The sequence below is a fragment of the Gobius niger genome (assembly GCF_951799975.1).
Source record: "Gobius niger genome assembly, chromosome: 1".
In the NCBI taxonomy this organism is placed as follows: domain Eukaryota; kingdom Metazoa; phylum Chordata; class Actinopteri; order Gobiiformes; family Gobiidae; genus Gobius; species Gobius niger.
The window spans coordinates 39,749,354-39,777,302 of record NC_136852.1 but is presented as its reverse complement, the minus strand read 5'-3'; the positions used below and the strand labels follow the sequence as shown (position 1 = coordinate 39,777,302).

Sequence of the window (27,949 nt, the reverse complement as noted above, 5' to 3'; positions counted from 1 at the left end):
GTTGAGTGGAGCCTGTGGAGTGTGGAGTCTGTCTGAGCTGTACTGAAAGAGTGGAAGAAAACCCTCATTTGGAGAAAATGGCCCTATCGTTTAAGGGCCTCGAGTTGGAGACTCGAGTTGCCGCTGGTCACAGAGACGTCTCTGATACGTCTATTTCCATTTCACACGGAGTCTCCGCATGGGGACTCGAAAAAGTCCCTGCGATGTCTCCGAGGCCTGTCGAATACCAAGGAGATCTGGAAGAGACTCCAAGGCCGTGGGAACCCCCTGGTGGATAGTTTGTGAACTGCAGGCAATATTAACCCCTTAACTCCCACCTGAACCGAGCACATTTTCTCCAGCTTTACCCCAGTCCAAAAGCTTCTGGAAAAAAAGGTGTGAAAATAGCAACAAAACTGAGACGAAAACAAGGATGAAAAAGTGACAAAAAATGGACAAAAAATGGACAAAATAGTGAGTAAAATTTGACGAAAAAGTGAGGAAAAAAAGGACGAAAAAGTGATAAGAATTTGACCAAAAAAAATGTGAATAATTTGACGAAAAAGTGACAAAAAATGTACAAAAAATGATAAAATTTGACAACAATTTGACAAAAAAGTGAGAAAAAATGGACCAAAAAATGCGAATAATTTGACGAAAAAGTGACAAAAAATGAGATGTCTGCCCAACAAAAAAGTGATGAAAAAAAATCTGATGTGAGGAAAAAGATCAATTTAGTTTTGTAGGTCTTTCAAATGAGGCGTTACACTGGCCTACAGGATTTGGGTAAAGCTGAACCGGAGAAAATGCTCTCGGTTCAGGCGGGAGTTAAGAGGTTAATAAATAGGATTTATGCACAGAAAAAGTATTTTGGGGGTAAATTTTGTCCCTCAGCGCCCCCTCACTAAAATATCTTCCCACGGCTCTGTCCACACGACTCTTTGACAGGGACGTCACAGAAACGTCCCACAGGCTGAGGACAACATTGCCACAGCTGCCTGAGACCAAGTAGAACCTTTGTTTTCACCGAGCCGTCCTCTGGAGCCTTATCTCCAGGGGACGTCTCGGAAACGTCGTAAAGAGAGAGTATGGTTTATTTTTTATACTGAAAACTAAGAAAAAAAACTATAGCAAAAACCTGCGTGAAAAATCTGTTTTCACCTGCAGCGCCTCGCCTTAAAGGAACAGGCCCGTGTTCTTACACACTGACATATGTTCTTACCTGAGCTTAGACAAGTTTAGGGCTGGGTACCGATACCTGCTTTTCGGTACCGGTGCCTTAACGGTACTTTTTTCGATACCTATGTTGTTTTAATTGAGTTAAAATAATGTGCATAGGAAAAGCATCGTTCAGGAGGAAGTCCAAACACGGCACATCAGAAAACAGGAGCAGCAGCGTCACCTGGAACTTCATTTACCTCCTGAGCTGCAGGAACAGACCAGACACACACTGAGCTGTTCGACAGTGAAAGCTCCTCACACGTCACAGATCTGTTACATAGTGAGAGCGCTCACTCTGTCACTGAAAATGCACCATAACTGTTCCAAACATGGCTAATGCAGAGTGAGCGCTCACCTTTTCCAGAAACAATCTTTGATCCCAAATGCTCCGGTGCAGCTGGAGTTTAAACAACAGCAGTAACTTCAGGCTCTGGGGCTAAAGCTAAAGCTAAAGGTAAAGCCCATGTGTTTCTTGTTGTCACTACCGTGTTGTCACTGCTTTTCTCTTTGTCTAAGAGCACTAGTTTCTTATTCAGTCCAGGTTTAGTCCTGGTTTTGAACCAGTTTACTGTAAGACCTGGTTTAGTCCTGGTTTAGTCCTGGTTTTGAACCAGTTTACTGAAAGACCTGGTTTAGTCCTGGTTTAGTCCTGGTTTAGTCCTGGCTCAGACCGCGACTCTGCCATCTCTGATAATGACATGAAGTGTGAGTAAGTTACAGCTTCACTTCTGCATTTGCGCTGAAGCTGCTCATGAGTTCAGGCTTTTTTAGACTCACTGTGGATCATTTATTGACGTTTGGAGAGAAAAAGTAACGAAAATTAGCACACAAAAAAAAGTTTTTCGATACCGTCCCCTACCGGAGCTTTTCGGTCGGACGAGTTGATGCGTATGTGCTGTTTATATCCTGATCTTTCATTATGTCAGTGCCCTCTGCTGGACACCTGTTGAATTCCTTCCTTTTATTTTTATTTAAGCTGCCCCCTAGTGGCTGAAGTGAGCATTCTGGTAATTTCTCTAAACTCACTGCGGATCATTTATTGACGTTTGGAGAGAAAAAGCACAGAAAATTAGCACCAAAAAAAAAAGTTTTCCGATACCGCCCCCTACCGGAGCTTTTCGGATGGACGAGTTGATGCGTACCTGTCTGATGTTTGTGCGTGCACTCAGTCACAAAAAAAACAAAAACATCAAAGACGTTGTTAGCATTCAGCCTCTCCCTCTATGTGGTCAAACTGGGTGAAGTTAGAAGCGACCCAGCTCTTCCAAGTTTCCTCTATTTAAATACGGTTACATGAGTAGTTACACGACACATCAACTCGTCTAGCTCAGGTAAGAACATATCTGAGGATGGAAAAACAGTGTCCTGTTCCTTTAAAACCCTGGTTCTGAGTTCAGTTTAAACTTTTTAAACAAAGAGCACCATCCACTAAGGCACTGTCCCGTGACGGTCAGGAATTCACTAATTAACTTTTGCTCTTCAAACGTTTGTATCTTTAAAAAAGCCTCTCGTTCTGAGGGATTTGGAGCCCCGTCAACGGCTTCTTTAGTTTTTTTTTTAAAGAAACAGTAAAGAACATGTGCAAAATAAAAATAAAAACTGCACCATAACAGTCTGAGGCTCGTTCCTGAGAATTACACGTGAAACACAAAGCAAAAAATAATGAAGAAGATCCAAATCAAATGTACAAAAGAAAATCTAAAGACGCAATACTGTTCGAGTTCAGACGTTAGCGCGGTTCCCCCGGAGTCTGTGGCCCCGAGTGGTAGGAAAATACAAGAGGAAAGTTCAAATTCGAGTCCATTGTGGGCCAAACGTGGGCCGAACGTGGGCCAAACGCGGGTCACATGTTCCTGCAGCCGAAGAAGTCGACCCCGATGAGGCGCGGGTAACCCTCCAGAGAGTTCATCCCGGCCGGGTCCAGCTTCCAGTACTGACGGCCGCGGGTGAAGTGGGCGTAGCCTGGAACGAAAGCAGCAAGTCACATCAAAGGCTTTTCTGTGTACAAATACTGTTACTGTGGAGTATTATATAATAAGGGTTACAGATGGGGTTGAGATGATAAATAATAATATCACTAATTGATCACCACTTTTTTTTAATAATCGTGATCATCACACTAGAAGATAATCATTAAATAAAGCAGAAAACCCTCTAATGTACCTCTGTGAATTATGGTGTTACGCCACAAGGGGGCCTCGCTCCCCTAAACATTGTAAGCTTTTGGCAGAATGAGTGAGAAACGCTGCCCCCGCTGTCATGGCAACAGGTGAACAGGTGGATCTGAATAAGTCCACACTTTACCCAGGAGAAAGTAAAGTCTGAGCTGTGGGATTTTTTTGGGATTGAAGTAAAAGAAAACTAAGAGTAAACTCCCACATGAGGAACATGTGGAAGAAAAGAGTCTGTGCCGACACCTAACGCTACGACAGACAAACTTATGTAACGAAACAGGCTAAATTAAACTGAATTAATGAATGTTCTCTAGTAGCACCACATGGCTCTGCTGTGTTGTTTTTTCTGAAATAATATAAAGGTGCTGCTGACACGACCTTGACCTTGATGTTTTACTGTTCTGTGGTTCTTCAGCTTCATAAAGTGCGGCCAATCAGTTCTCTACTTATAATCTACTGCAAATAAATATGTTTAGGTGAGTTTTGAGTTAAATTTGTTTAAATATACTTTATTTGGCCTCACTCAACATTTATAGAAGAATGAATGAATGATGAAGCAGAATATTTTGTTACCCAGTTCCTATAATTTCTGTCAAATATCGTTACAAAACAGAAGTTAAAAACGAAGTGACCTGATCCTGACTGAGATACGAGACTTAGAAGTAATAAACCACACGTGACCTCTAGTGTTCTGGCTAATATACGTTCACTGGAGAATAAAACAGATTAACTGCTAAGCTCTTCCCAGAAGATGGTGAAAGAGTGTGGAGCGGAGGGAGCTGCGCAGGAGGAAGATGAAGGAGGAGGAGCTGACTAGTGCAGGACACCACGCTCTGAAACAGAGACAAACCCAGAGGAGACTGAAGGCAGCCAGCCAGGTTTCCTCTGGGTGCTACGGTTTCCTCTACCTCCAAAAACATGCTGGTCAGGTTGATACACAATGGCAGCGCGGCTCAGTCGCAGCGGCTCAGGACTAACAACTGAACACTATTTCGTCACAAACAATGAGGGTATCACATTCTGCTGTTGGATCAAAGTGGCTGCAGTGTTAACGCATATTAGATTGTGATGAACATTTTGAGTTCCCCCTGGGGTCAGTTTGGAGCCAATGATCTACAGGAACTCACTGTCCACCACAGAATCTGTTTGGAATATCACTGGTCAAAAGTACTCACACAGGTGAGCAGAACTAGCGTAGCCAAATAGGGCCTTGGCGGCCATGTTGTGATCAGTATCAGCCACAGTTCAACAGAAAAAATAATAATAATACAAATGGAGGCAGTGCAGGAGGCTGGGAGGGCATCTGGCTTACCGTAGATGTCCCTGAAGGCACAGTCCACCTGGTTGGGGACCCCGCTCCAGTGGCCCATGCTGAGGGGCCCCTGGGCGCGGCCCTCCTTGGGGCTGAACCTCCAGTAGGAGCCTCCTCTGAACAGGAAGGTGTTGTAGCTGGATTCGTGTCCCCATCGCAGAGCGGCCTGAACCGACGGCACGGAGAGGCCCAGAGAGGACAGCGGCTCCGGGCCCCGCTGCTGCATCTGTGCGTCAAACACCCAGTACCTGTCCCCTGTGAGAGAGGGAGAGTTACTACTACTACTACTACTACTACTACTACTGCTGCTGCTGCATCTGTGCATCAAACACCCAGTACCTGTCCCCTGTGAGAGAGGGAGAGTTACTACTACTACTACTACTACTACTACTGCTACTACTGCTACTACTACTACTGCTGCTGCATCTGTGCGTCAAACACCCAGTACCTGTCCCCTGTGAGAGAGGGAGAGTTACTACTACTACTGCTACTACTACTACTACTACTACTGCTGCTGCTGCATCTGTGCATCAAACACCCAGTACCTGTCCCCTGTGAGAGAGGGACAGTTACTACTACTACTACTACTACTACTACTGCTACTACTGCTACTACTACTGCTGCTGCATCTGTGCATCAAACACCCAGTACCTGTCCCCTGTGAGAGAGGGACAGTTACTACTACTACTACTACTACTACTACTGCTGCATCTGTGCATCAAATACCCAGTACCTGTCCCCTGTGAGAGAGGGACAGTTACTACTACTACTACTACTACTACTACTGCTGCATCTGTGCATCAAACACCCAGTACCTGTCCCCTGTGAGAGAGGGACAGTTACTACTACTACTACTACTACTACTACTGCTACTACTGCTACTACTACTACTGCTGCTGCATCTGTGCGTCAAACACCCAGTACCTGTCCCCTGTGAGAGAGGGAGAGTTACTACTACTACTACTACTACTACTACTGCTACTGCTGCTGCTGCATCTGTGCATCAAACACCCAGTACCTGTCCCCTGTGAGAGAGGGAGAGTTACTACTACTACTACTACTACTACTACTGCTACTGCTGCTGCTGCATCTGTGCATCAAACACCCAGTACCTGTCCCCTGTGAGAGAGGGACAGTTACTACTACTACTACTACTACTACTACTACTACTACTACTACTGCTGCTGCTACTACTGCTGCTGCATCTGTGCATCAAACACCCAGTACCTGTCCCCTGTGAGAGAGGGAGAGTTACTACTACTACTACTACTACTACTACTACTACTACTACTACTACTACTACTACTACTACTACTACTGCTGCTGCTGCTGCATCTGTGCATCAAACACCCAGTACCTGTCCCCTGTGAGAGAGGGAGAGTTACTACTACTACTACTACTACTACTACTACTACTACTACTACTACTACTACTACTACTACTACTACTACTACTACTGCTGCTGCTACTACTGCTGCTGCATCTTTGCATCAAACACCCAGTACCTGTCCCCTGTGAGAGAGGGAGAGTTACTACTACTACTACTACTACTACTACTACTACTACTACTACTACTACTACTGCTGCTGCTGCATCTGTGCATCAAACACCCAGTACCTGTCCCCTGTGAGAGAGGGACAGTTACTACTACTACTACTACTACTACTACTACTACTACTGCTGCTGCATCTGTGCATCAAACACCCAGTACCTGTCCCCTGTGAGAGAGGGAGAGTTACTACTACTACTACTACTACTGCTACTACTACTACTGCTGCTGCATCTGTGCGTCAAACACCCAGTACCTGTCCCCTGTGAGAGAGGGACAGTTACTACTACTACTACTACTACTACTACTACTACTACTGCTGCTGCATCTGTGCATCAAACACCCAGTACCTGTCCCCTGTGAGAGAGGGAGAGTTACTACTACTACTACTACTACTACTACTACTACTGCTGCTGCTGCATCTGTGCATCAAACACCCAGTACCTGTCCCCTGTGAGAGAGGGACAGTTACTACTACTACTACTACTACTACTACTACTACTACTACTACTACTACTACTACTACTACTACTACTACTACTACTACTACTACTGCTGCATCTGTGCATCAAACACCCAGTACCTGTCCCCTGTGAGAGAGGGAGAGTTACTACTACTACTACTACTACTACTACTACTGCTGCTGCTGCATCTGTGCATCAAACACCCAGTACCTGTCCCCTGTGAGAGAGGGACAGTTACTACTACTACTACTACTACTACTACTACTACTACTACTACTGCTGCTGCATCTGTGCATCAAACACCCAGTACCTGTCCCCTGTGAGAGAGGGAGAGTTACTACTACTACTACTACTACTACTACTACTACTACTGCTGCTGCATCTGTGCATCAAACACCCAGTACCTGTCCCCTGTGAGAGAGGGACAGTTACTACTACTACTACTACTACTACTACTACTGCTGCATCTGTGCGTCAAACACCCAGTACCTGTCCCCTGTGAGAGAGGGACAGTTACTACTACTACTACTACTACTACTACTACTACTACTGCTGCTGCATCTGTGCGTCAAACACCCAGTACCTGTCCCCTGTGAGAGAGGGACAGTTACTACTACTACTACTACTACTACTACTGCTGCTGCATCTGTGCATCAAACACCCAGTACCTGTCCCCTGTGAGAGAGGGACAGTTACTACTACTACTACTACTACTACTATTACTACTACTACTGCTACTACTACTGCTGCATCTGTGCGTCAAACACCCAGTACCTGTCCCCTGTGAGAGAGGGAGAGTTACTACCACTACTACTACTACTACTACTACTACTGCTGCATCTGTGCGTCAAACACCCAGTACCTGTCCCCTGTGAGAGAGGGACAGTTACTACTACTACTACTACTACTACTACTACTACTACTACTACTACTACTACTACTGCATCTGTGCGTCAAACACCCAGTACCTGTCCCCTGTGAGAGAGGGAGAGTTACTACTACTACTACTACTACTACTACTACTACTACTACTGCTGCTGCTGCATCTGTGCATCAAACACCCAGTACCGGTCCCCTGTGAGAGAGGGAGAGTTACTACTACTACTACTACTACTACTACTACTACTACTACTACTACTACTACTGCTGCTGCTGCATCTGTGCATCAAACACCCAGTACCGGTCCCCTGTGAGAGAGGGAGAGTTACTACTACTACTACTACTACTACTACTACTACTACTACTACTACTACTACTACTACCTTGGAAGAACCAGATGTTGCCGGACTTGTCCTCGAAGGCGGCGTCGATGTCGAGTGGCAGCCCGGGCCAGTGGCGCGATGCCAGGGCGGGGTACCCGGTCTCCAGGCGCCCCTCCCTGATCCGCCACACGTACCCGGAGCGGAAGAAGAACAGCTCACCGCGGATCAGCGCCACGGAGTCAAAGTCCGTCTGACACGCGTCCGGCTGGGGAGGGAGAGGAGGGGGAGATGGTGTTTATTTGTCAATGAAGGCAAGATGCTGCAGGTGAATAGGGAATAAAACAAATGTAGGGATATCAATTCGATACGTTTGCTGTAGATTACTGACATCAAATCTAACATTTTATGTTTTCATGAATGGCCAAAATTGCCACTATTTTCAGAGACAATATCTAGATAATGGACAGAGCCAGGGTTAAATGTGTGGTTTTATTCTGTGACACATTAGTTACATAGATTTGCTCAGAGGGATTTTGGATCTTTTTTGAATAAACTAGTTACGGTTTTGCTCAAAGGTTTCCATACTTTCCCACATTTTAGATTTTTCAGAGAATATGAATACCGTAAATTCTCTAATACTGGCCTGTATTCCATTAGCGGCCGGGTCTCTAACATTGGCCGGGTTCGCGGCTGGCGGAGGCAAATTAAAGCCGGTCTCTAAAACAGGCCGGGGCTTTTATTAGAAACTCACGTGCAGGAAGTAAACAAACGGGAACCCGGGCCGAGGGGGACGCTGCAGAGTTGAGCTGATCTGAGCGTAACTTTGACAAAGATTTAGCCACTTTTCAAACCTGTGACTATATTTGGAAACAGGGCAACAAATGTTGTGTGACCCTCCAGGGTTTTAATAAAGTCGCCATCGCGACTTTCCGTGTGCAGGTCAGTCCCACGCCTCAAAATAACTCCTCCCATCAGCGCGAGCGTCTCGTCTTCTCTCGGGTCAGTCTCATGATCGATCACAAACACAAACGCTCCGTCTAAACTCGCCTTTTACACAAGATAACAACAAATAATCCGGTCCGGTAAAAACGAAACAGAAACCTGCAGTGACATTGATGTCAAAGCTCCGCTAACAGCAACGAAACACTTCCTGTTGTCCCGACAAAATAAAAGGCGTCAATGTTCCAGCCGCTGGGAGAGGGTTTGAAATGTTAATTAATAAATGAACCTAATATTTTAGGTGCAAATGGACACAAATCTCGTTTTTCTTCATTTTCCTGGTCGTCTGTTTTGCTCAAATGGAAATAAAGGCCTGTCTCTAATTGTGGCCTGGTTCCAATAAAGGCCTGGTCCGAGATGCCCTTGAGTGAATAAAGGCCCCGGCCTATATTAGAGCATTTACGGTAATAAGACTTTCTATCCTCTGATAAAGAATTGTCAGAGGATCTGCAAGAAACGGTAGCTGGACTGTATAAAATGGGAAAGGGTAAAAAAATAAAAAAAAATAAAGATTTCCACGGTTCTGAGAGTATCAATCAGCCGTGTTCAAAATGGAAAATGCAGACAAAACCACGGTCAGGTCGAAAAAATTTCAGTGACAACTGGCATGAAAATTGTGAATTAAAAGAAAAACAAACTTAAGCTGAAATACAGGACTCCCAAAAAAGGAGGCACTTTATAAAAAATGTGCTGCATGGCCAAGTCACCAGAAGAACGCCACTACTTCACAAATACCACAAAGTATCTGCTCACAGTATGCCAAACAGCACAGAGACAAGCCTCAACATTTCTGAAACAATGTCATTTGGAATGACGAAACCAAAATAGGACTTTTTGGCCATGACCATAAACGTTACATTTGGAGGAGTCACAACAGTGCACCATCCCTACAGTGAAACACGGAGCTGGGTCACTCATGTTTTGGGGATGTGTGAGCTTCAGGGAACTTGGTCAAAGCTGATTTCAGGATGAATGCAGCCTGTTATTAAAGAATACTGGAGGAAAAGTGTCACTCATCAGCCTGGAAGCTGCACATGAACTTGGACGTTCCATCATGACAACGATCCGAAGCACAAGGCCATGTGGACCTCTCATTGGCTCCAGCAGAATAAAGTGAAGGTTCTGGAGTGGCCATCTCAGTCTCCTGACCTCTATATCACTGAGGTACTCTGAGATCTCAAATGTGCAGTTCATGCAAGACCAGGAATTTACAGGAACTGGAGGATTTTTGCCAAAAAGAATGGAAAGCTTTACCATCCGAGGAAATAAAGAGGCCCATCCACAATAACCACAAAATAATCCAAGCTGTCAGGGTCATTTAGGCAGTCTCAGTTATCATTAGGATTTAAAAAGAGCAAACTCAGTTGTTTGACCATAAATGCCTTCACACAACCACTAACTATGAGTGAAAAAAAACCTCTTTGTGTTATCATTCATATTCTCTGAAAAATGAGATCAAAGACTCTGCTAGGGTTTGTACACTTTTGAGCATATATGTAATAGTGAAAAGCAACTAAAGTGGACATGTGGTTGGAATGAAAAACGGCCGTGAAGTAAAGGAAACAACCATATTTGGAATACAGTCAGTGTTGTCGGCTCTGGCAGTGCTCGAAGCGTCCTCTGGGGGGCAGCAGTGCTCTGTGATGTTCTCGCATTGATCTCATAAACGTTATGTTAAATCAGTCACTCCAGCCCAAAGTCCTGTCTCTCATTTCCACTTTTATATTTTATCCAAACACATCAAACGCGTGCGACAAATCTGGAGCGTTACTCTGAAAGGTTTGATGTGAAGCTGAGGGGGGTGAGGAGAGGCCTGGGTCAGATGGGGAGTTTGATGTGGTCAGTGTGGAGGTGACGGAGACAGATGGGATTCTGGATGAAAGTGACCACAGAGCGAGAGAGAGATTTGATTACAAACGTGTGTCAGCCCGGAATCTGGGAATGAACCCGTCTGACATCAATTTGTCACTTTTAAAGCCCCATCAAAACGATTTCCCCTTGATATGTTTTTTTATCACTTTACAACTTATCTTTGCCACAAGTTAGAAATGAATGATGTTTTACTTTGAGAAAAAGTGTTTCTTAAACACGAGTCCAGCTGTTTTCACTTTTGAGTTGGAGCAAACTTTGTAACAGCTGCAGGCCTTTGTCATTGTTCTTTTTGATGATTTAATGAATCAGCAAAACCACAACTTCTTCTTATTAGGCCCGAGCGCCATCAGGGCTGGTGAAGGACCTCTTCAAATCATCGCACCCCTCAGACATACCCTCACACACAGCTCTCGTTCATTGTACAGAGCACATTAAAGTGTTGACTGACAGCCCATGCAAGACCCTTACCATGAGGTAGAAATGCACAAGCACTTTCCAAAAACATATAGTTCATGGTACCCGGGAAATATTCTTCTTCTTTCTTCCTCTCAATCAAATCTTACAGCACCTTCCAACAGCCACAGGGTGCATGGTGCTTTCCAGAAAAAGCATCAATAGACAACCGTAAATAAAACACAAATGTACATGAAAACAGCCAGTGGCGTAGCAAGGGTAACAAGGGGCCCCAAGCAAGACGGTCGGTAAGGGGCCCTCTGGCGGCCGCCCTGTGTACTGCGCACTGAGAGAGAGGACGTCATTTGGGCAGGAGCGGTTCTAAAGGTCATGAAGTGTTACAATAAACTGGTTAGAAATATAATCTGGTGGAGACATGAGTAAAAAAGTCTGTCCTCTGCTCATTATAATTTAACATTAGGGAACTATGACTCACTAAAGCAGCAGCAGGGGATGAACAGCGCCACAGCGCATTGGTGGACAGATGATGTAACTGCATCATCAAAATCATTAGGAAGACTGTGTATATCGAGCGTTTACTGCAGGCTTCAGAGTAACGGGTTGGTTCATGGGGGCCCTTGACTGTTAGGGGCCCCAGGCAGCCGCCTGCCTTGCCTTATGTAAAGCTACACCTCTGAAACAGGGTTGAGTCGGTGGCTACGTGTTGAAAGCTTGTCTGTATAGATGTGTTTTTAACTATGATTTAAAAACACTCAGTGATGCCTCGTAGGTGTGCTGGAAGTGTGTTCCACAGCTTTTCTTTCACGCTGTTTCCATCCTGTGAACATTGATGAAAACTCACAAATTTTGGCCCAAAACATTTGGCTATTTCCAAGTTTTGAATTTCAAATCAGTGGCGCGAAACCTCAGTTTTCTTTAACTATGTGAACTAGAACACGGACAAATATTTTGTTCAATTGTCGTTCAATCAAAAACATCGGTACAGACGTACATCATGACAAGATAAGCAAAACATATTGGATATCAGTCATCCATCATCATGGATCCAGGCCGTGTCTGGGGCATCCTCCAGATGGCTCTGTCCCAGGTGTTGGACAGCTGGAATCTGAGTTCAGGTTCTGAGCTGTCCAACAGCGAAACTGGACGGATGGACAGCGAAACCTGGAGGACTGAGAAACTACATCGTTTTATAAAGGCAGGAGCAAATATACCGTAATCTAAGATTGAGGGAGACAAAGCGCCCCCTTGCTTTATGTTGTTGTTGGGCCAAATTTTGAGATATGTGTCTCGCTTTGTCTTTAACATCTTAGTTTTAACAGAGCAAAAGTTAAAACAGACCAAACTCTCACTTTACGATGTTTATTTGGTGGGTGACATTTTGTCGACTTAGCATTTTGTCTGAAATCGCTCTGATACTCGACAGTGGTTCCCACGCTTATCCATTCACAAATACTGACATGTTTGGTATCCACGCGGCGCACGGAATCCCCCGACGATAATCCAATACTGGTCAAATGAGGTTTTCATTCAACTTCAACAACATGTCCACTTCAGTCGCTCCTACTGACTCCACACTTTACAGGCTCCACTCAACTACATTGGAAGATTTTTACCACACGGGTTTTTACAGATCTAATTCCTGACAGATTTATTGAGCTTTGAGCCCAAAAAACAAGCAGAAATTAGAACTAACTAGTTTCTTCAAAAACTTAACAAGATCTCAAATCCCTCTGAGCAAATATTTGGAACATTACAAAATAAAACCACACATTTTAACCTGGCTCGATCCATCATTCAGAGCTAACCACACATCTTTACAACGGTTTGGCTGTACTCACGGGCGTCAGGATCTCGTTGGTCTCTGGAGGAGGCGGCGGTGGTGGTGGAGGCGGCGCTGGGGGAGGAGTCTGGGGAGGGGGCGTGTCGGCTCTGGCCCGGGCCCCGTACAGATACTGGATGCCCCGGCGGTCGTCGTCGCTGAGCCTCAGGGGGTAAGAGAAGGAGTAGTACGCCGACATGATGGCGCCGGGCTCCCGCGAGTGCTGCAGCCCCAACACGTGTCCGAACTCATGGGCCGCCACCTGCAGGAGGTCTGTGCCTGCGCGGAGAGGGGGGAGTCATCCTCTGCATCATCATCATCATCATCATCATCATCATCATCATCATCATCGTCATCACCGATTTTACAATATTTATACCAAAGACGATATTTAGTTGATAGTTTGTTTCACAGTTCTGTTTATGAGTCCTTAGTGGCTTCAGTCACCGTAAATGATCGCAGTCCATCAGTAAAGGTGTTGCTCTCACACACGGAGCTCTATACATGTCCAGTGACAGGGGAATTACAACGAAGGCGAATTAAAGGCACAGGAAAAGGCAGGCGGCAGTGACGACCCTCCTTAAAGCAGAACTATGTAACTTGTCTGGGGTAATACAAGTGTTAATGGGGTGACTGGAGGGTCTTTCATCTCCCCCTGGTGTCTCTGGCCAGAAAATCACAATTGCAGCTTTCCTGCTACCAGACCGGAGCAACCAATACACACTAATGAAATCACGAAGAAGAAGCTAACAGGCTAGCTCCACTTAAACAGTATTTACAGCCAAGTTTGAGTGAAAAAAAAATTCCATTGTGTAATTGGATGGACAATATCCCTCTGTCCCTTTGTCTTTACTGTCAGTGTAGTATTCACTCTCACGGACAATTAATAAGTAAAAAAATCACAACTTGATATGACACCTGGAGTGGCACTTGTGGCCTCTAGGGGCAAGAGTTACTTAGTACTTATAAAAAGGCGCATCTCAAGATGAGTATAACTTACTAGAATATTATCACTAAATGGGACCATGCCACAAACCTGAACGGGGCATTTGCATGGCTCGGGGCTTTGACTACAAAGTCCGAGTCAACTAAAGCCAATCTACCTAGTGAGTAGCTGGTAGATTTTCGTCCCAGAGAAAAAGCCATCAACACGTATGAAGTCCGCGATGTCAGTACAGGACAACCAGCATGTGTTGTTTGTTTGTATCCGCAGACAGAAATATCGCAAATTCTATGCTTTCAAGCCCTATAGACCAGACATTTAGCAAAAATATCGGCCAAAGATACCGTCCGAACATATCGGCATCGCCAATAACAATCCAAAAGCATCGGAATCGACCTGAGAAAAACCCATATTGGACGACGTCTAGTCTTAACCCCACCTGAACCGAGAATATTTGCTCCAGTTTGGCATTACCTAAATCTAAAACCTCGACGAAAACGAGGATGAAAACGCAACAACAAAGCAACAAAATAACAAGCAACAATAACACAATAAAAAAAAAAGCCTAAAATGTGGCAAAGATGCGCAATAAAAAAAGTTACTATTCGTTTTGGTCTTTTTGGTTGATTTGGGTAAAGCCGAACTGGAGAAAGTGCACTTGGTTTGGAAGTCAACTGAGTCGACAGTGTAAATAAGTCCTGTTTGGACCAAATAAAGCAGGTACAATGTTACAGGTTTATGCTATGACTCCCCCCAAACCCTGGGCTCTGGGAGGTACTGACCCATGTGGTTCCCGAGCGTCCACGTCTCGTCGTAGTCGAAGTGGATGTCTCCCTGACGGTGAGTTTTGGGGAAAAAGGCGTGGGCCAGAATCCCCCCGGGTCCATCGAACGGAAGGTTATCCCCGTGCCAATACCTGCAAACACACGCATGGAACCAGTCAGGGCAAGTTACTTAACAATACTTGGTTTTCGACACCGATACCTGAAGGATACTTGGCTTTCAAGTTAAGTTAAGTTATTAATGCCTGATGGAAACTTGGCTTTCCATATCGATACCTGAACAATACTTGGTTCTCGACACCGATACCTGAACAATACTTGGTTTTCGACACCGATACCTGAACGATACTTGGTTTTCGACACCGATACCTGAACGATACTTGGTTTTCGATACTAATACCTGAACGATAGTTGGTTTTCGATACTAATACCTGAACGATACTTGGTTTTCAACACCAATGCCTGAACGATACTTGGTTTTCGATACCGATACCTGAACGATACTTGGTTTTCGACACCGATACCTGAACGATACTTGGTTTTTGATACTAATACCTGAACGATACTTGGTTTTCAACACCAATGCCTGAACGATACTTGGTTTTCGATACCGATACCTGAACGATACTTGGTTTTCGACACCGATACCTGAACGATACTTGGTTTTTGATACTAATACCTGAACGATACTTGGTTTTCAACACCAATGCCTGAACGATACTTGGTTTTCGATACCGATACCTGAACGATACTTGGTTTTCGACACCAATGCCTGAACGATACTTGGTTTTCGATACTAATACCTGAACGATACTTGGTTTTCGACACCAATACCTGAACAATAATTGGTTTTCGATACCGATACCTGAACGATACTTGGTTTTCGATACCGATACCTGAACGATACTTGGTTTTCGATACTAATACCTGAACGATACTTGGTTTTCGACACCAATGCCTGAACGATACTTGGTTTTCGATACTAATACCTGAACGATACTTGGTTTTCGACACCAATACCTGAACAATAATTGGTTTTCGATACCGATACCTGAACGATACTTGGTTTTTGACACCGATACCTGAACGATACTTGGTTTTCGACACCGATACCTGAACGATATTTGGTTTTCGATAATAATACCTGAACGATACTTGGTTTTTGATACTAATACCTGAACGATACTTGGTTTTCGACACCGATACCTGAACGATACTTGGTTTTGGACACCAATACCTGAACGATACTTGGTTTTCGACACCGATACCTGAACGATACTTGGCTTTCGACACCGATACCTGAACAATACTTGGCTTTCCATACCGATACCTGAACGATACTTGGTTTTGGACACCAATACCTGAACGATATTTGGTTTTCGATACTAATACCTGAACGATACTTGGTTTTGGACACCAATACCTGAACGATACTTGGTTCTCGACACCGATACCTGAACGATACTTGGCTTTCCATACCGATACCTGAATGATATTTGGTTTTCGATATTAATAAATACAGACGGCATCTCTGGAATCGCCCATACATGGTCATGTTTTAAAGCAGTTTGAAGCAGCAACTTTCTCCAATTATTCAAAAACTACTTTAACAAACTCTGAATTATGAATATAGTTTTCTACTAAATAAAGATACAAAGACATGGAGAGGAGCAAAGAGGTTCAACAGCCCATAAATACATAAATAACGGAGAATGTTAACATGATGCTTCATGTTAGCATTGCGCTACATGCTAACGCTAGCTGCGACTGCTGTTTTTTCGCTTCTACTGAACAATCTGCTGTGAATATACATCCATATGGACCCGATTTAGACTTGACTTTATTTGAATGTGATAAATAATTTTATATTTCACCAGAAAATGACTAAAAAGAGTGGAAAATTGTGTTTCCCAAAAGAGGCCAGCTGTATCTATACCTGAACGATACTCGATGCCGATACTTGGTTTCTCAAAAAATCAGGAGGTTAATGGTCATATTTGTATATAGCGCCTTTCTACCTGCTTTCAAAGCGCTTTACATTCCAGGAGGAAATTGGAGAAAATGGGGAGGAAAAAGGGAACGTAGTAGTAAGGAAAAATTGGGGCAAAAACAAGGAAAAAATGTGTACAAAAAAATGGGAAAATTTAGGCAACCATTCAGGAAAAAAGAGTGAACAGTAGAAATTGTGCATCAATGGGACAAACATTAGAAAAAGAGGAGAAAATTGAGGAAAACATTTAGAAAAAACAAAAGATCTATTTAAGCTGAAACAATCAAGTCACTTCCTATAATGAAGAAGAAGAAGAAGAAGATCTTTATTTATATAGCGCCTTTCACAGACATATAGTCACAAAGCGCTTTACATGAGACAGTTGTACATTCACTCCATACTCGGTGGTGGAAAGCTACGTTTGTAGCTTCAGTTTCCCCTGGGGGAGACTGTCAGAGGCGCTTTCGCGACTACACACGTCTGCGCCAACGGACCCTCTGACACCACCATACATTCATTCACACACACATCATTCATCCTGGCCTATTGTGCATGTTTTTAGTGGTAGGGGAAACCGGAGTACCCGGAGGAAACCTACGCAGACACGGGGAGAACATGCAAACTCCACACAGAAAGGCCCCGTCCCTGGTGGGAATCGAACCCAGACCTTCTAGCTGTGAAGCGAGAGCACTAACCGCTGCGCTACCGTGCTGTCCCTGGACCTACAGCATCAAAACTGTAATTTTTTCCCCCCTTCCTGCTTCTGACTTTTATTTTTTCTTTACCAGTAGAAGCAGCCTGGTATGGTTTAACGGTGCCCAGCCCTCGCCCTGGCTGTGTGGGCGTGCTGTACATGGTCACCTGGTGAAGTCGATGCGTATGTCCGCCTTCCCGCTCTGGATCTCGGTGAAGGTCAGAGGCGTCACGTCGCTCCAGATTTTTAAAGCTTCCTTGAAAACGCGCCGCACTTTGTCCTCCCTCAGCTGCCACGGGAAACGCACGATTCTGGAACAGGGACAAAATCCGTAAGTACAGTTTACAGTTTCCACTCGACCAAACCGGCTGAGGCTCTTTAAAGCAGTGCTAAGTAACTCATGCCCCTAGAGGCCATAAGCGCAACTGCAGGTGTCGTAGCATTTTGCGATTTTTTTTACTCATTAATTGTCCGTGAGAGTAAATACTACACTGACAGAAAAAACAAATGGACAGAGGGATACTGTACATCCAATTACACAATGGAAATATTTTTTTTCCCTCAAACTTAGCTGTAAATACTGTTAAAGTGGCGCTAGCCCACAGTTAGCTTTGCCCGTTAGCCTGCTAGCTTCTTCTTCATGATTCTATTAGTGTGTATTGGTTGGTCCGAAAACCCCCCAATCATCCCATTAACACTTGTATTACCCCCAGAGGGATTATGGAAAGAATTTATTAAGGTAGACAAGTTACTGCTTTAAGGCCACACGCTGCAGGTGAATAGGGAAACGTTTTAAGTTTAGAGATATCGGTTTGAAACTTCTGCTGTAGACGACTGACATACATATCAAAAAAATATGTATTGCAAGTTGTTTGTCATTTTATGTTTTCATATAAAAATAAGCCTTTTATGTGAAAAAAATACCCCACATTTCCCATGTTTTTGGCAACAAAATCTGAATCATGGATGGAGCCAGGTGTAAATGTATGGTTTTATTTGCTTTCAGAGGGGATTTTGGATCTTGTTTAGTTTTGAAATAAGCCGTCTTCCACAAAGGAAATGACCATATCTGGATTACAGAGTGTTGTCGGGGGGATTCCATTCGTCGCATGGATACCAATTATGTCAGTATTTGTGAATGGACAAGCGCGGGAAACACGGCCATGTTGGAGCAGACAGAATCCCAAGACGGTAAACAGTCATCAAATAGACCAAACGCTCTCTTAACCGTGTATATTTTTTTCTTTTTCCCTTAAGGGGAGACACTACAGGCAAAAAACTCAATTTTTTCAGTTTTCAGGTTTTGGGCCAAATTGGTCTCTGAACATATAAGCTTTCACCTGGAAACAGAAAATATGCCTAATCTTCACAATAACATGTTTAAATATTGCGCTGATTCAATGTTCCCCCATAGACTTATATGGGACAATGCAATTTCAAGGGCCTTTTTCTCAAAACACATTTTCTGTCATTGTGGCGACACTATGTCCACGTCAGTCGGACCTAAAGACTTCACATTTTCCAGCCTTGGACTGAACAATATTTGGAAGATTTTTTCAGAGGGATTTTTTATTATTTAATCCCTAAGCCCCATTTATTGAGTTTTGAATGTCAAAAAATAAGGCGAAAATTTTATTTTTACAATTTTTTTTATTATTTTATTATTCATTATTTTAAAATTAAACAAGAAATCCAAAATCCCCTCTGGCCCCTTGGCAACTCATTCATCAATAAAATGAAACAATACATTTCAATGTAGCTCTGTCCATTATTCAGATTTTGGCGCCGAAAAGATGGGAAATTTAGGGCATTTTTAGGCATAAAACACCTTGTTCTTATATGAAAAGATAAAATGACAGAAAACTTGCAATGTATTATTTTCTCACATTTATGCCAGTGATCTACAGCAAAAGTTTCAAATTGATATCTGTGAATTAAAATGTTTTCCCTATTCGCCTGCCGTGTCTCGCCTTAAAGGAACAGGCCACTGTTCTTACCTGAGCTTAGACGAGTTGATGTGTACCTGTCTGGTCTTTATGCGTGCCCCCAGTCACGCAAAACGACCAAAGATGCTGTTAGCATTTGGCCTCTCCCAGTGTATTCCTATAGCTCCAAACCGGGTGAAGCTAGAAGCTGCCAAGCTCTTCCACGGGCACAAAGACCAGACAGGTACGTATCAACTCGTCTAAGCTCAGGTAAGAACATATCTCAGAGTGGAAACACGGTGGCCTGTTCCTTTAATGCTCTCAGACTGAAATACACCTCCTCCGTCCAGTCGACTCCTGGACTCAGCTTTTCAAATGAACTTAAACACATGCTCCACAGCAAACCTCTGTGCAGTTTAATAAAGCTGAAAGGCCCTGTAGGGGACAATAGGGGCCCCCAGGAGCAGACTGTGAGGGGCCGACGCCACAGCCAGAGTTTAATATCAGGGCTGCTCTTATCCCGCGCTCAGACGGAGCCGGGGCCAGCGTCCGGCGTCAGCTGCAGAGTCGGAGACATGGCCCTTCTGCAGCATCAGCAGCTGAGCAGAGGAATGTCAACACGTTTACTGACTCTCGGTTTAATCCACCCTCCTGAGCAGTCAAGGGATTTACGGCTCTTTTTAGGGGAGTCTTTGGGAAGAGCCGTTCAAAAGACTGGCTCTTTTTAAATCTACAATTTTTACAACGCCAGCCAGAAAACTCACAATAAGATGTGATCGATAAAAGGATTTTTTATTTAAATCATCTAAAATGCCGATGGGGCCGATATTTACACTGAAAAATGTGTTTGTGAATCAACTCTTGACTAATAAAGAGTCTGACAAATCATTTTCAGTGGATTTAGCTTTGACTTTAGAGCAGAAAGCTTTCACTTTTGTCGCCTTTTTGGGTTGGAAACTAGAGATTACAATCTTTCTACGCCGCTGAGGAACTTAAACTTAATAAAATAAAATAAAACTATAGCCGTTTCCAAATCCAAAGTGTGTCCAAATGGATTGGATAGAAAACACACTCAAAAATTGAACCAAAGTTGTACCAAATTGAGTTAATTAACTTCAAATCATAGCAACGCCGCCCTAGAAGTGACTTCCTGTTTTGATTCAGCACGCCAAAATAAAAGCACCATCGTATTCATTAGTTCAACAGTTCAGCAGTTCAATTTCAATTTGATTTAAAAAATGACGAAAAAATGACCAAAATGTGACAAAATGTGACAAAAAATGTGACAAAATGTGACAAAAATGTGATAAAAAATTGACGAAAAAAACGACCAAAAAAATGACAACAAAATGACAAAAATGTGATAAAAATGTGACAAAAAATGACAAAAATTTGATTAAAAAAATGACAAAAAAATGACAAAAATGTGACAAAAAATTGACAAAAAATTGACAAAAAAATGACAAAAAATTGACAAAGATGTGCTAAAAAAATGACAAAAAAATGACTATAAAAACTTCCAAAAATGAGTTGAATACCCAACAAAAAAATGACGTGAGGAAAAAGATCCTCTCGGTTCAGGCGGGAGTTAAAAGGTTAATTATACTCTTGTAATGTTGCGAGTACCTGCTGAACTAATCAATGAGACGAGCTGTGTGCTTTTATTTTGGTGTGCTGGATCGAAACAGGAAGTCACCTCTTGGACGCCGCTGTTATGATTTTAAGCTATGCACAGAGTCAATTGTAAAACAAACAAAATCAAACAATGAGGAATAAGAGACTCACTAAAATCTTATTTTGTTTTTGTCGACTAAAACTATTTAGAAATGACAAAAATGTGACTAAAACTAGGAGCTGTCAAATCCAAAACTGGAACCCAAAAAAGAAGGAGATTTTTTTATAGATTTTTTTTTTTCACCCAAAAATTCAAACCCGTCTCTGTCCACTGTTTAGGTTTTGTTAATGAAACTCATTGGTTAGTTGGAAGGGCATCTGACCTGTATGTGAGGTGGGTCTTGTCCAGCCGGCCTCCGTAGAGCACGAAGCGCCGCCGCCTGGGGCCCCTGAGTCTGTGGGCGGAGTCTGGCGGCGCGGGGAAGTCGGGGACGCCACAGCGCGGCCGCGACCCGAGCGACCCGGGCGACCCGGAGCGCATGGCGTTGGATCGAGCCGGGTCGCGCGCCGGTGACGGGAGCGGGCGCCACTTCTTCAGCTCGGGCGACTTCTCCTGGAGCTGCCACGGGAAACAGGACACAGGAAGTATGTAAGAGGAACATTCTGAAGTCAAAACATTGAACACCTGTCTGGTCTTTGTGCCCGTGGAAGAGTGTAATAGCTTCCAACTTCACCCCCGTTTGGAGCCATAGGAATATACAGGGAGAGGCCAAATGCTAACAACATCTGTGGTCGTTGTGTGTGACTGAGGGCACACACAAAGACCAGACAGGTACACATCAACTCGTCCAAGCTCAGGTAAGAACATATCTCAGTATGGAAAAATGGTGGACTGTTCCTTTAAATAGACATTCTATTTTTGCATTTTTCGTTGAATAAACAATTTGTGAACTTTAAGTTACCCATTAACCTCTTAACTCCCGCCTGAACCGAGAGGATCTTTTTCCTCACGTCATCAGATTTATTTCCATAATTTTTTTGTTGGGTATACAACTCATTTTTGTCATTTTTTTTTGTCATTTTTTGTCAATTTTTTGTTATTTTTTGTCACATTTTTTGTCACATTTTCGTCATTTTCGTCATTTTTTTTATCAATTTTTGTGATTTTTTTTCTCATTTTTCATCATTTTTTTTAATCACATTTTTGTCACATTTTTGTCATTTTTTCGTCATTTTTTAATACATTTTTTGTGACATTTTAGTCATTTTTTAGTTAATTTTTTGTGACATTTTTTGTAACTTTTTTGTCATTTTTTCGTCATTTTTTAATACATTTTTTGTCACATTTTTGTCATTTTTTCGTAAATTTTTTAATCAATTTTTTGTCACATTTTTGTCATTTTTTCGTCATTTTTTAATACATTTTTTGTGACATTTTAGTCATTTTTTAGTTAATTTTTTGTGACATTTTTTGTCACATTTTTGTCATTTTTTCGTCATTTTTTAATACATTTTTTGTGACATTTTTGTCATTTTTTCGTAAATTTTTTGTGACATTTTTTGTGACATTTTTGCCACTTTTTCGTCAATTTTTCATCAGTTTTTTGTCACTTTCCATCCTTGTTTTCGTCTCAGTTTTGTTGCTATTTTCACAGCTTTTTTTCCAGAAGCTTTTGGACTGGGGGTAAAGCCAAACTGGAGAAAATGTGCTTGGTTCAGGCGGGAGTTAAGGGGTTAATAATATCTTTAAACCGTGAAACATGTAACTGAGTGATGTCTCAGCCTCGAGTGTGAGAACCACCTCAACTTTCCTAAATCTAAATTCTGCTTCATTTTCATTCTGATAACGCAGCTGGAAGATCCTGCCCCGTGTCTGGGTAGGTTTCCTCTGGGCTTCCCCACCACTCAAAACATGAACAATAGGCCATGGTGAATATTGATTTACATCGGGTCAGAAAAAAAGCCGACCCGCGCATCACTATCGCCATGGCTACAATCTGGTGTGGCATATTTACACGCGTGAGCCTCGTGTGTGTTCATGAACCCAACCAAATAAACCAATAACAACAATAAGAGGAAACAGCAGCTTCACATAATCAAACACTATATGTTCATATGTTCTGTTGTGGCTGCGTGAACAGTGTTTCTATTCCTGATCCCAACACTTCATCCCAGCTCGTGTTTTGAACAGTAAAGCTCAGAAGAACGGCGGGTTTCGGGATTGTAAAGGCCTCAGACCTGTCCGTCACTAAGCCCCGCCCCCTCTCCTGCCTGTCCCTCTGCCTCTCATTTAAGGCTGCAACTAACGATTATTTTTCTATCGATTAATCTATCGATTATTTTTTCGATTAATCGATTAATCTATCGATTATTTTTTCGATTAATCTATCGATTATTTTTCATGTTACCGATTATTTTTTCATTTAAAATGAAGAAAAAAACATTGATGTGTCCAAATGGCATGGCTTTTATATATTTATTTACTACTAGTCTATTTTCCCCACTTTTTAAAATAGTAAATGGCAAATGGGCCCATTCTCTCACTTCTGGCCCTGACCCACAGTTTGGGAACCGCTGATTTAAAACTAACTGAAACCTGCACCTGACGGTTATTTCTGTCTGACCACTGAGAATTATCCTGTGAGTCGCCCAACTCGTTATAGACTGTGCACATTCAGAGAACCAGAGTTACTGTAAGTTACTGTGCTCGTGAGAACCATGTGGATTCAACTCCTCTTTGAGACAAAAAGGCCACGGACACGGCTTTACTCTCGTCTGTCCATCAGACTACTGTCCTGATTCTCCGCTAGACACAACAACAAGAGAGTTTAAATGAGTGTGTGGCCGATGCCCCGAGTCCGCGCAGAGAAAACATGAGAACAGCGCCCGGGACACGGGGACGGGATGCAGCCGCGCATGAGGGCAGCATGAGGCGAAACGAGAACCGGGAGACAGACAGCCGAGCGGGACACGAGCGGAGAAGTAGCCTACTCGCGTGTTGGGAGAGACGGGGAAGGCGGTCGGTCTCTCCTGCTCATTCACTTCAGCAGACTGCTCCGTTTTGGTTTTATATGTGGCAAAGTAGGCGGAGAGTGAGTGCGCGCTGTCAGAGCCTGTCCCCGTAACAACGCGTTGATTAATCAGTGAAACAACACCGTAGTTTGACTTAGATACGGGGCCCTTGCAGCCGCGGGTGTTTTCGTTTCACATGTTCGCTCATAGCCGTTGTGCTGTAGCCTGGCTAACGCCAAACTAAAGTCACAAGTGATACTGCAGTTCGAAATGATTGGAGCGCACACAGCAGTCTGGCGTTAGCCAGGTTAGTTGTGCTGCTGTGATATGACATTTCCGCTCGACAGTGTGCAAACAACAACATTATTAGGCCGTTTCTGGAAATACTCCCACACTTTTGACGACTTTTGGCGTGCTTTTCCCCCCTCGGTCGCAGCGTTTGCATTACGCGCAGCCACGCTGGAAGTGAAATGTAAACAAGCGACGCGTCGACGCACAAAAACGGCGTCGACGTATTTACGTAATCGACGACGTCGACGACGTCGACGCGTCGTTGCAGCCTTACTCTCATTACCGACACATGCCTGACCCGGCGCCTCGTTTGAAGCCACGCGTCTCCTCTGAGGCTCGCGCGCTTTGGGCCTGAGACGGGGCCTGACCCAACACATGTTTCCAATGCGGCAATTAGGGCTGAAAGATTATCCGCAATTACACCGAAATGGCAGAGAGAGAACTTATGTTCCTCCGGAAAGAGAGTGAGACTGTCCTGCAGTGGCCTTCCTCCTGTCTATGATGGCAGCCTATGTTATTGTATGATATGTAGGGGAAATGCAGTATTCCCACATCAGCAACTAAACCAGGTACAAACAGCAGCTACAACAGGGTTTCATCTGGAACAAAGCAGAACCTGAACCAAACAAAGAAACCAGGTCCACATTAGCGTTAACTCTGAGCTGATGTAGCTACATGTGGCTAATAGCAGCTAAAGCAGGAGGAGCTAATGCCAGAAAACACTTCTTACTCTCCACAGAAGTCTCTTATCCACAAAAGGACAGACTGAAATAAAGACTGAAATAAAGTCCATCTCTGTCACGCTGGTCTCATCAGCTTCAGTTTGCTCTTGTAGCTTCACAGCGACGAAACTATAGCCTTTTCCAAATCTAAAGTGTGTCCAAATGGATTGGATAGAAAACACTCTCAAAAATTGAACAAAATTGTACCAAATTGAGTTAATTAACCCTTGTGTGGCCTTCGCGGGTCTTTTTGACCCGCTGTCATGTTCCGGGCATTTGGATGCAAGGTGACACAAGGGGGCGCTCTTCCAACCTTCTCAGTGTAAACGTGAGTTGACTTTCTTCAGAGTGAGACTTTAGGTCAGACACCATGAGTGACAGTAACATGACGCTAAACACAGTGAGCTCTTTGTTTCCAGTAAAAAGGCTGAGTCCTCATTGCTCTTCAGTCACAGACTGAGAAGTGAAGAAGGAAGTCATGGAGCTTCTGCTTTAGACAGAACTTCAGACTTCTGCTGCATGTAGGGGTCATATTATATCATATCAAATGTTGTAATCTGTAAAGCACTTTGTGATACCTTTCGGTATGAAAAGTGTTTTGTAAATAAAGATTGATTGATCATATCCTGAAACTCAAATCTGTAGTAAAAACCTAATATATGGAAATAATTATTACAATTACAAAAAGAAAAATATTTTAAAATCATGTATCTAATCACAAAAAGTTTTATTTACTCTCATTCAAAAAAAAGAAATAAATACTCACCATTTGTCTCTGCTGTAAAGTCATGTTTGTCCCAGTTCCTCTGAGTCGTGGTGGGTCATGGTGGACCATGACAGATGTGGACAGGACTGTAGTAGATCTACTTTTACTTTGGAGAAAATAGTTACTATAGTAACTGTTGAAGAAATGAACCTCATGAGCTTCTTCTGTAACATCTGTCCACATCAGTCCTGCTGCACCACGACTCAGAGGAACTGGGACAAACATGACTCTACAGCAGATACAAGTGACCTGGGTTTGTTTGGATTTTCGTTTTTAGAATGAGAGTAAATTTAAAATTAGATACAGCATTTTTGTAATTGTAATTATTTTCCATATATTATGTTTTTACTACAGATTTGAGTTTCAGGATATGATCAATCAATCAAGGTATCACAAAGTGCTTTACAGATTACAACATTTGATGTGATGTAATATGACCCCTACATGCAGCAGAAGTCTGAAGTTCTGTCTAAAGCAGAAGCTCCATGACTTCCTTCTTCACTTCTCAGTCTGTGACTGAAGAGCAATGAGGCCTCTGACTTTTTACTGCAAACAAAGAGCTCACTGCATTTAGCGTCATGTTACTGTCACTCATGGTGTCTGACCGAAAGTCTAAGTCTGAAGAAAGTCAACTCACATTTGTTGGAAGGGCGCCCCCTTGTGTCACCTTGCATCCAAATGCCCGGAACATGACAGCGGGTCAAAAAGACCCGCGAAGGCGACACGAGGGTTAACTTCAAATCATAACAACGCCGCCCAAGAAGTGACTTCCTGTTTTGATTCAGCACGCCAAAATAAAAGCACCATCTTATTCATTAGTTCATTAGTTCAGCAGTTCAATTTCTTTCCTCCTGACTATTAACAGACACTTAAACAGACACTTAAAATGAGTGTATTTAACCCCTTAACTCCCACCTGAACCGAGCACATTTTCTCCAGTTTGGCTTTACCCCAGTCCAAAAGCTTCTGGAAAAAAGCTGTGAAAATAGCAACAAAACTGAGACGAAAAAAATGACAAAAATGTGACAAAAAAGTGACCAAAAATGTATGAAAAAGTGGCAAAAATGTCACAAGAAATTGACAAACAATGACAAAAATGTGACAAAATGTGACAAAAAATGACAAAAATTTGATTTAAAAAATGATGATGGCAGCCTATCCTACAACTAAACCAAGTACAAACAGTAGCTACAACAGGGTTTCATCTGGAACAAAGCAGAACCTGAACCAAACAAAGAAACCAGGTCCACATTAGCGTTAACTCTGAGCTGATGTAGCTACATGTGGCTAATAGCAGCTAAAGCAGGAGGAGCTAATGTCAGAAAACACTTCTTACTCTCCACACAAGTCTCTTATCCACAAAAGGACAGACTGAAATAAAGACTGAAGACTCTCGGTCGCGTTGGTCTCAGCAGCGTCAGTTTGCTCTTGTAGCTTCACAGCGACAGCAGCTAATGCTAATGCTAAAGCTGCTCTCACAGACACAGAGCAAGAGGAGGAGGCAGCCAATCAGCATTCAGCTGGTGGGCGTTACACATCGCCCGCAACAGTCAGTGTTAGCCAATCAGAGGCTGCTTTCTAAACCTAGAGCTTCAGTGGGATTTCCCAGCGAGCTTCAGCAGCTCTGAGGGACTGAGGGAAGGTTCAGCTTCACTTGTCGTCAGTGAGGAGCTTTGTGTGGTCTTACCAGCCTATAGTCTGTTCTAATGTTGTTGTTTTTATTGTTTATACTTCCCCTTAAAGCTTTTTTATTCATTGTATATAAGATACCTCTATTTACTATTTAATTGTTTGTTTTCCTGTTTATTCTGCACACCCTGAGTGTTTCTTGAGAGCTGATGTACCAGTGAACTTCTCCATTGTGAGATCAATAAAGGATTATCTTGCCTCTTATTTTAATCAAGCCTGTCTGAAATGAGTTTATGGAGTGTTCTGGACTCACTGGCCATCGCCCTGCAGCAGAGCGACCCTCAGAGGGGGGAGAGCCGGACCATTTGGATTCCAAATGCTCATTCTTCTTTGAACAGAGGCTGATTTATGCTATAGCAAAGGATTGTTCCTGAAGTCAGGGGTTCCCAAACTGTTTTGGCTGGGAACCCAAAAATGAACACATCAATAACTCGGGACCCCATTGTATAAAGTTACTGCCTCTTATTCCACTTTAGGGCAGGAAACACTTTAACATTACTGTAAGATGATATGTAT

At 43.2% G+C, this 27,949-nt stretch overlaps 1 protein-coding gene across 1 annotated transcript in view; it reads right to left on the bottom strand.

Moving 5' to 3' along the window:
- Positions 1-2,552: 2,552 nt before the first annotated feature.
- The window catches only part of LOC306971807 (stromelysin-3-like), a 61,570-nt gene continuing 36,173 nt past the window's right edge, over positions 2,553-27,949 (bottom strand). Inside the window, exons 2-8 of the mRNA XM_079568196.1 lie at positions 21,337-21,572; positions 17,582-17,725; positions 14,731-14,864; positions 13,025-13,284; positions 7,962-8,166; positions 4,687-4,941; positions 2,553-3,162 (exon numbers count right to left, since the gene is read on the bottom strand). Coding sequence (XP_079424322.1) covers positions 3,044-3,162; positions 4,687-4,941; positions 7,962-8,166; positions 13,025-13,284; positions 14,731-14,864; positions 17,582-17,725; positions 21,337-21,572 — 1,353 coding nt within the window. The 3' untranslated portion in view covers positions 2,553-3,043. The remainder of the gene's footprint in view (positions 3,163-4,686; positions 4,942-7,961; positions 8,167-13,024; positions 13,285-14,730; positions 14,865-17,581; positions 17,726-21,336; positions 21,573-27,949) is intronic.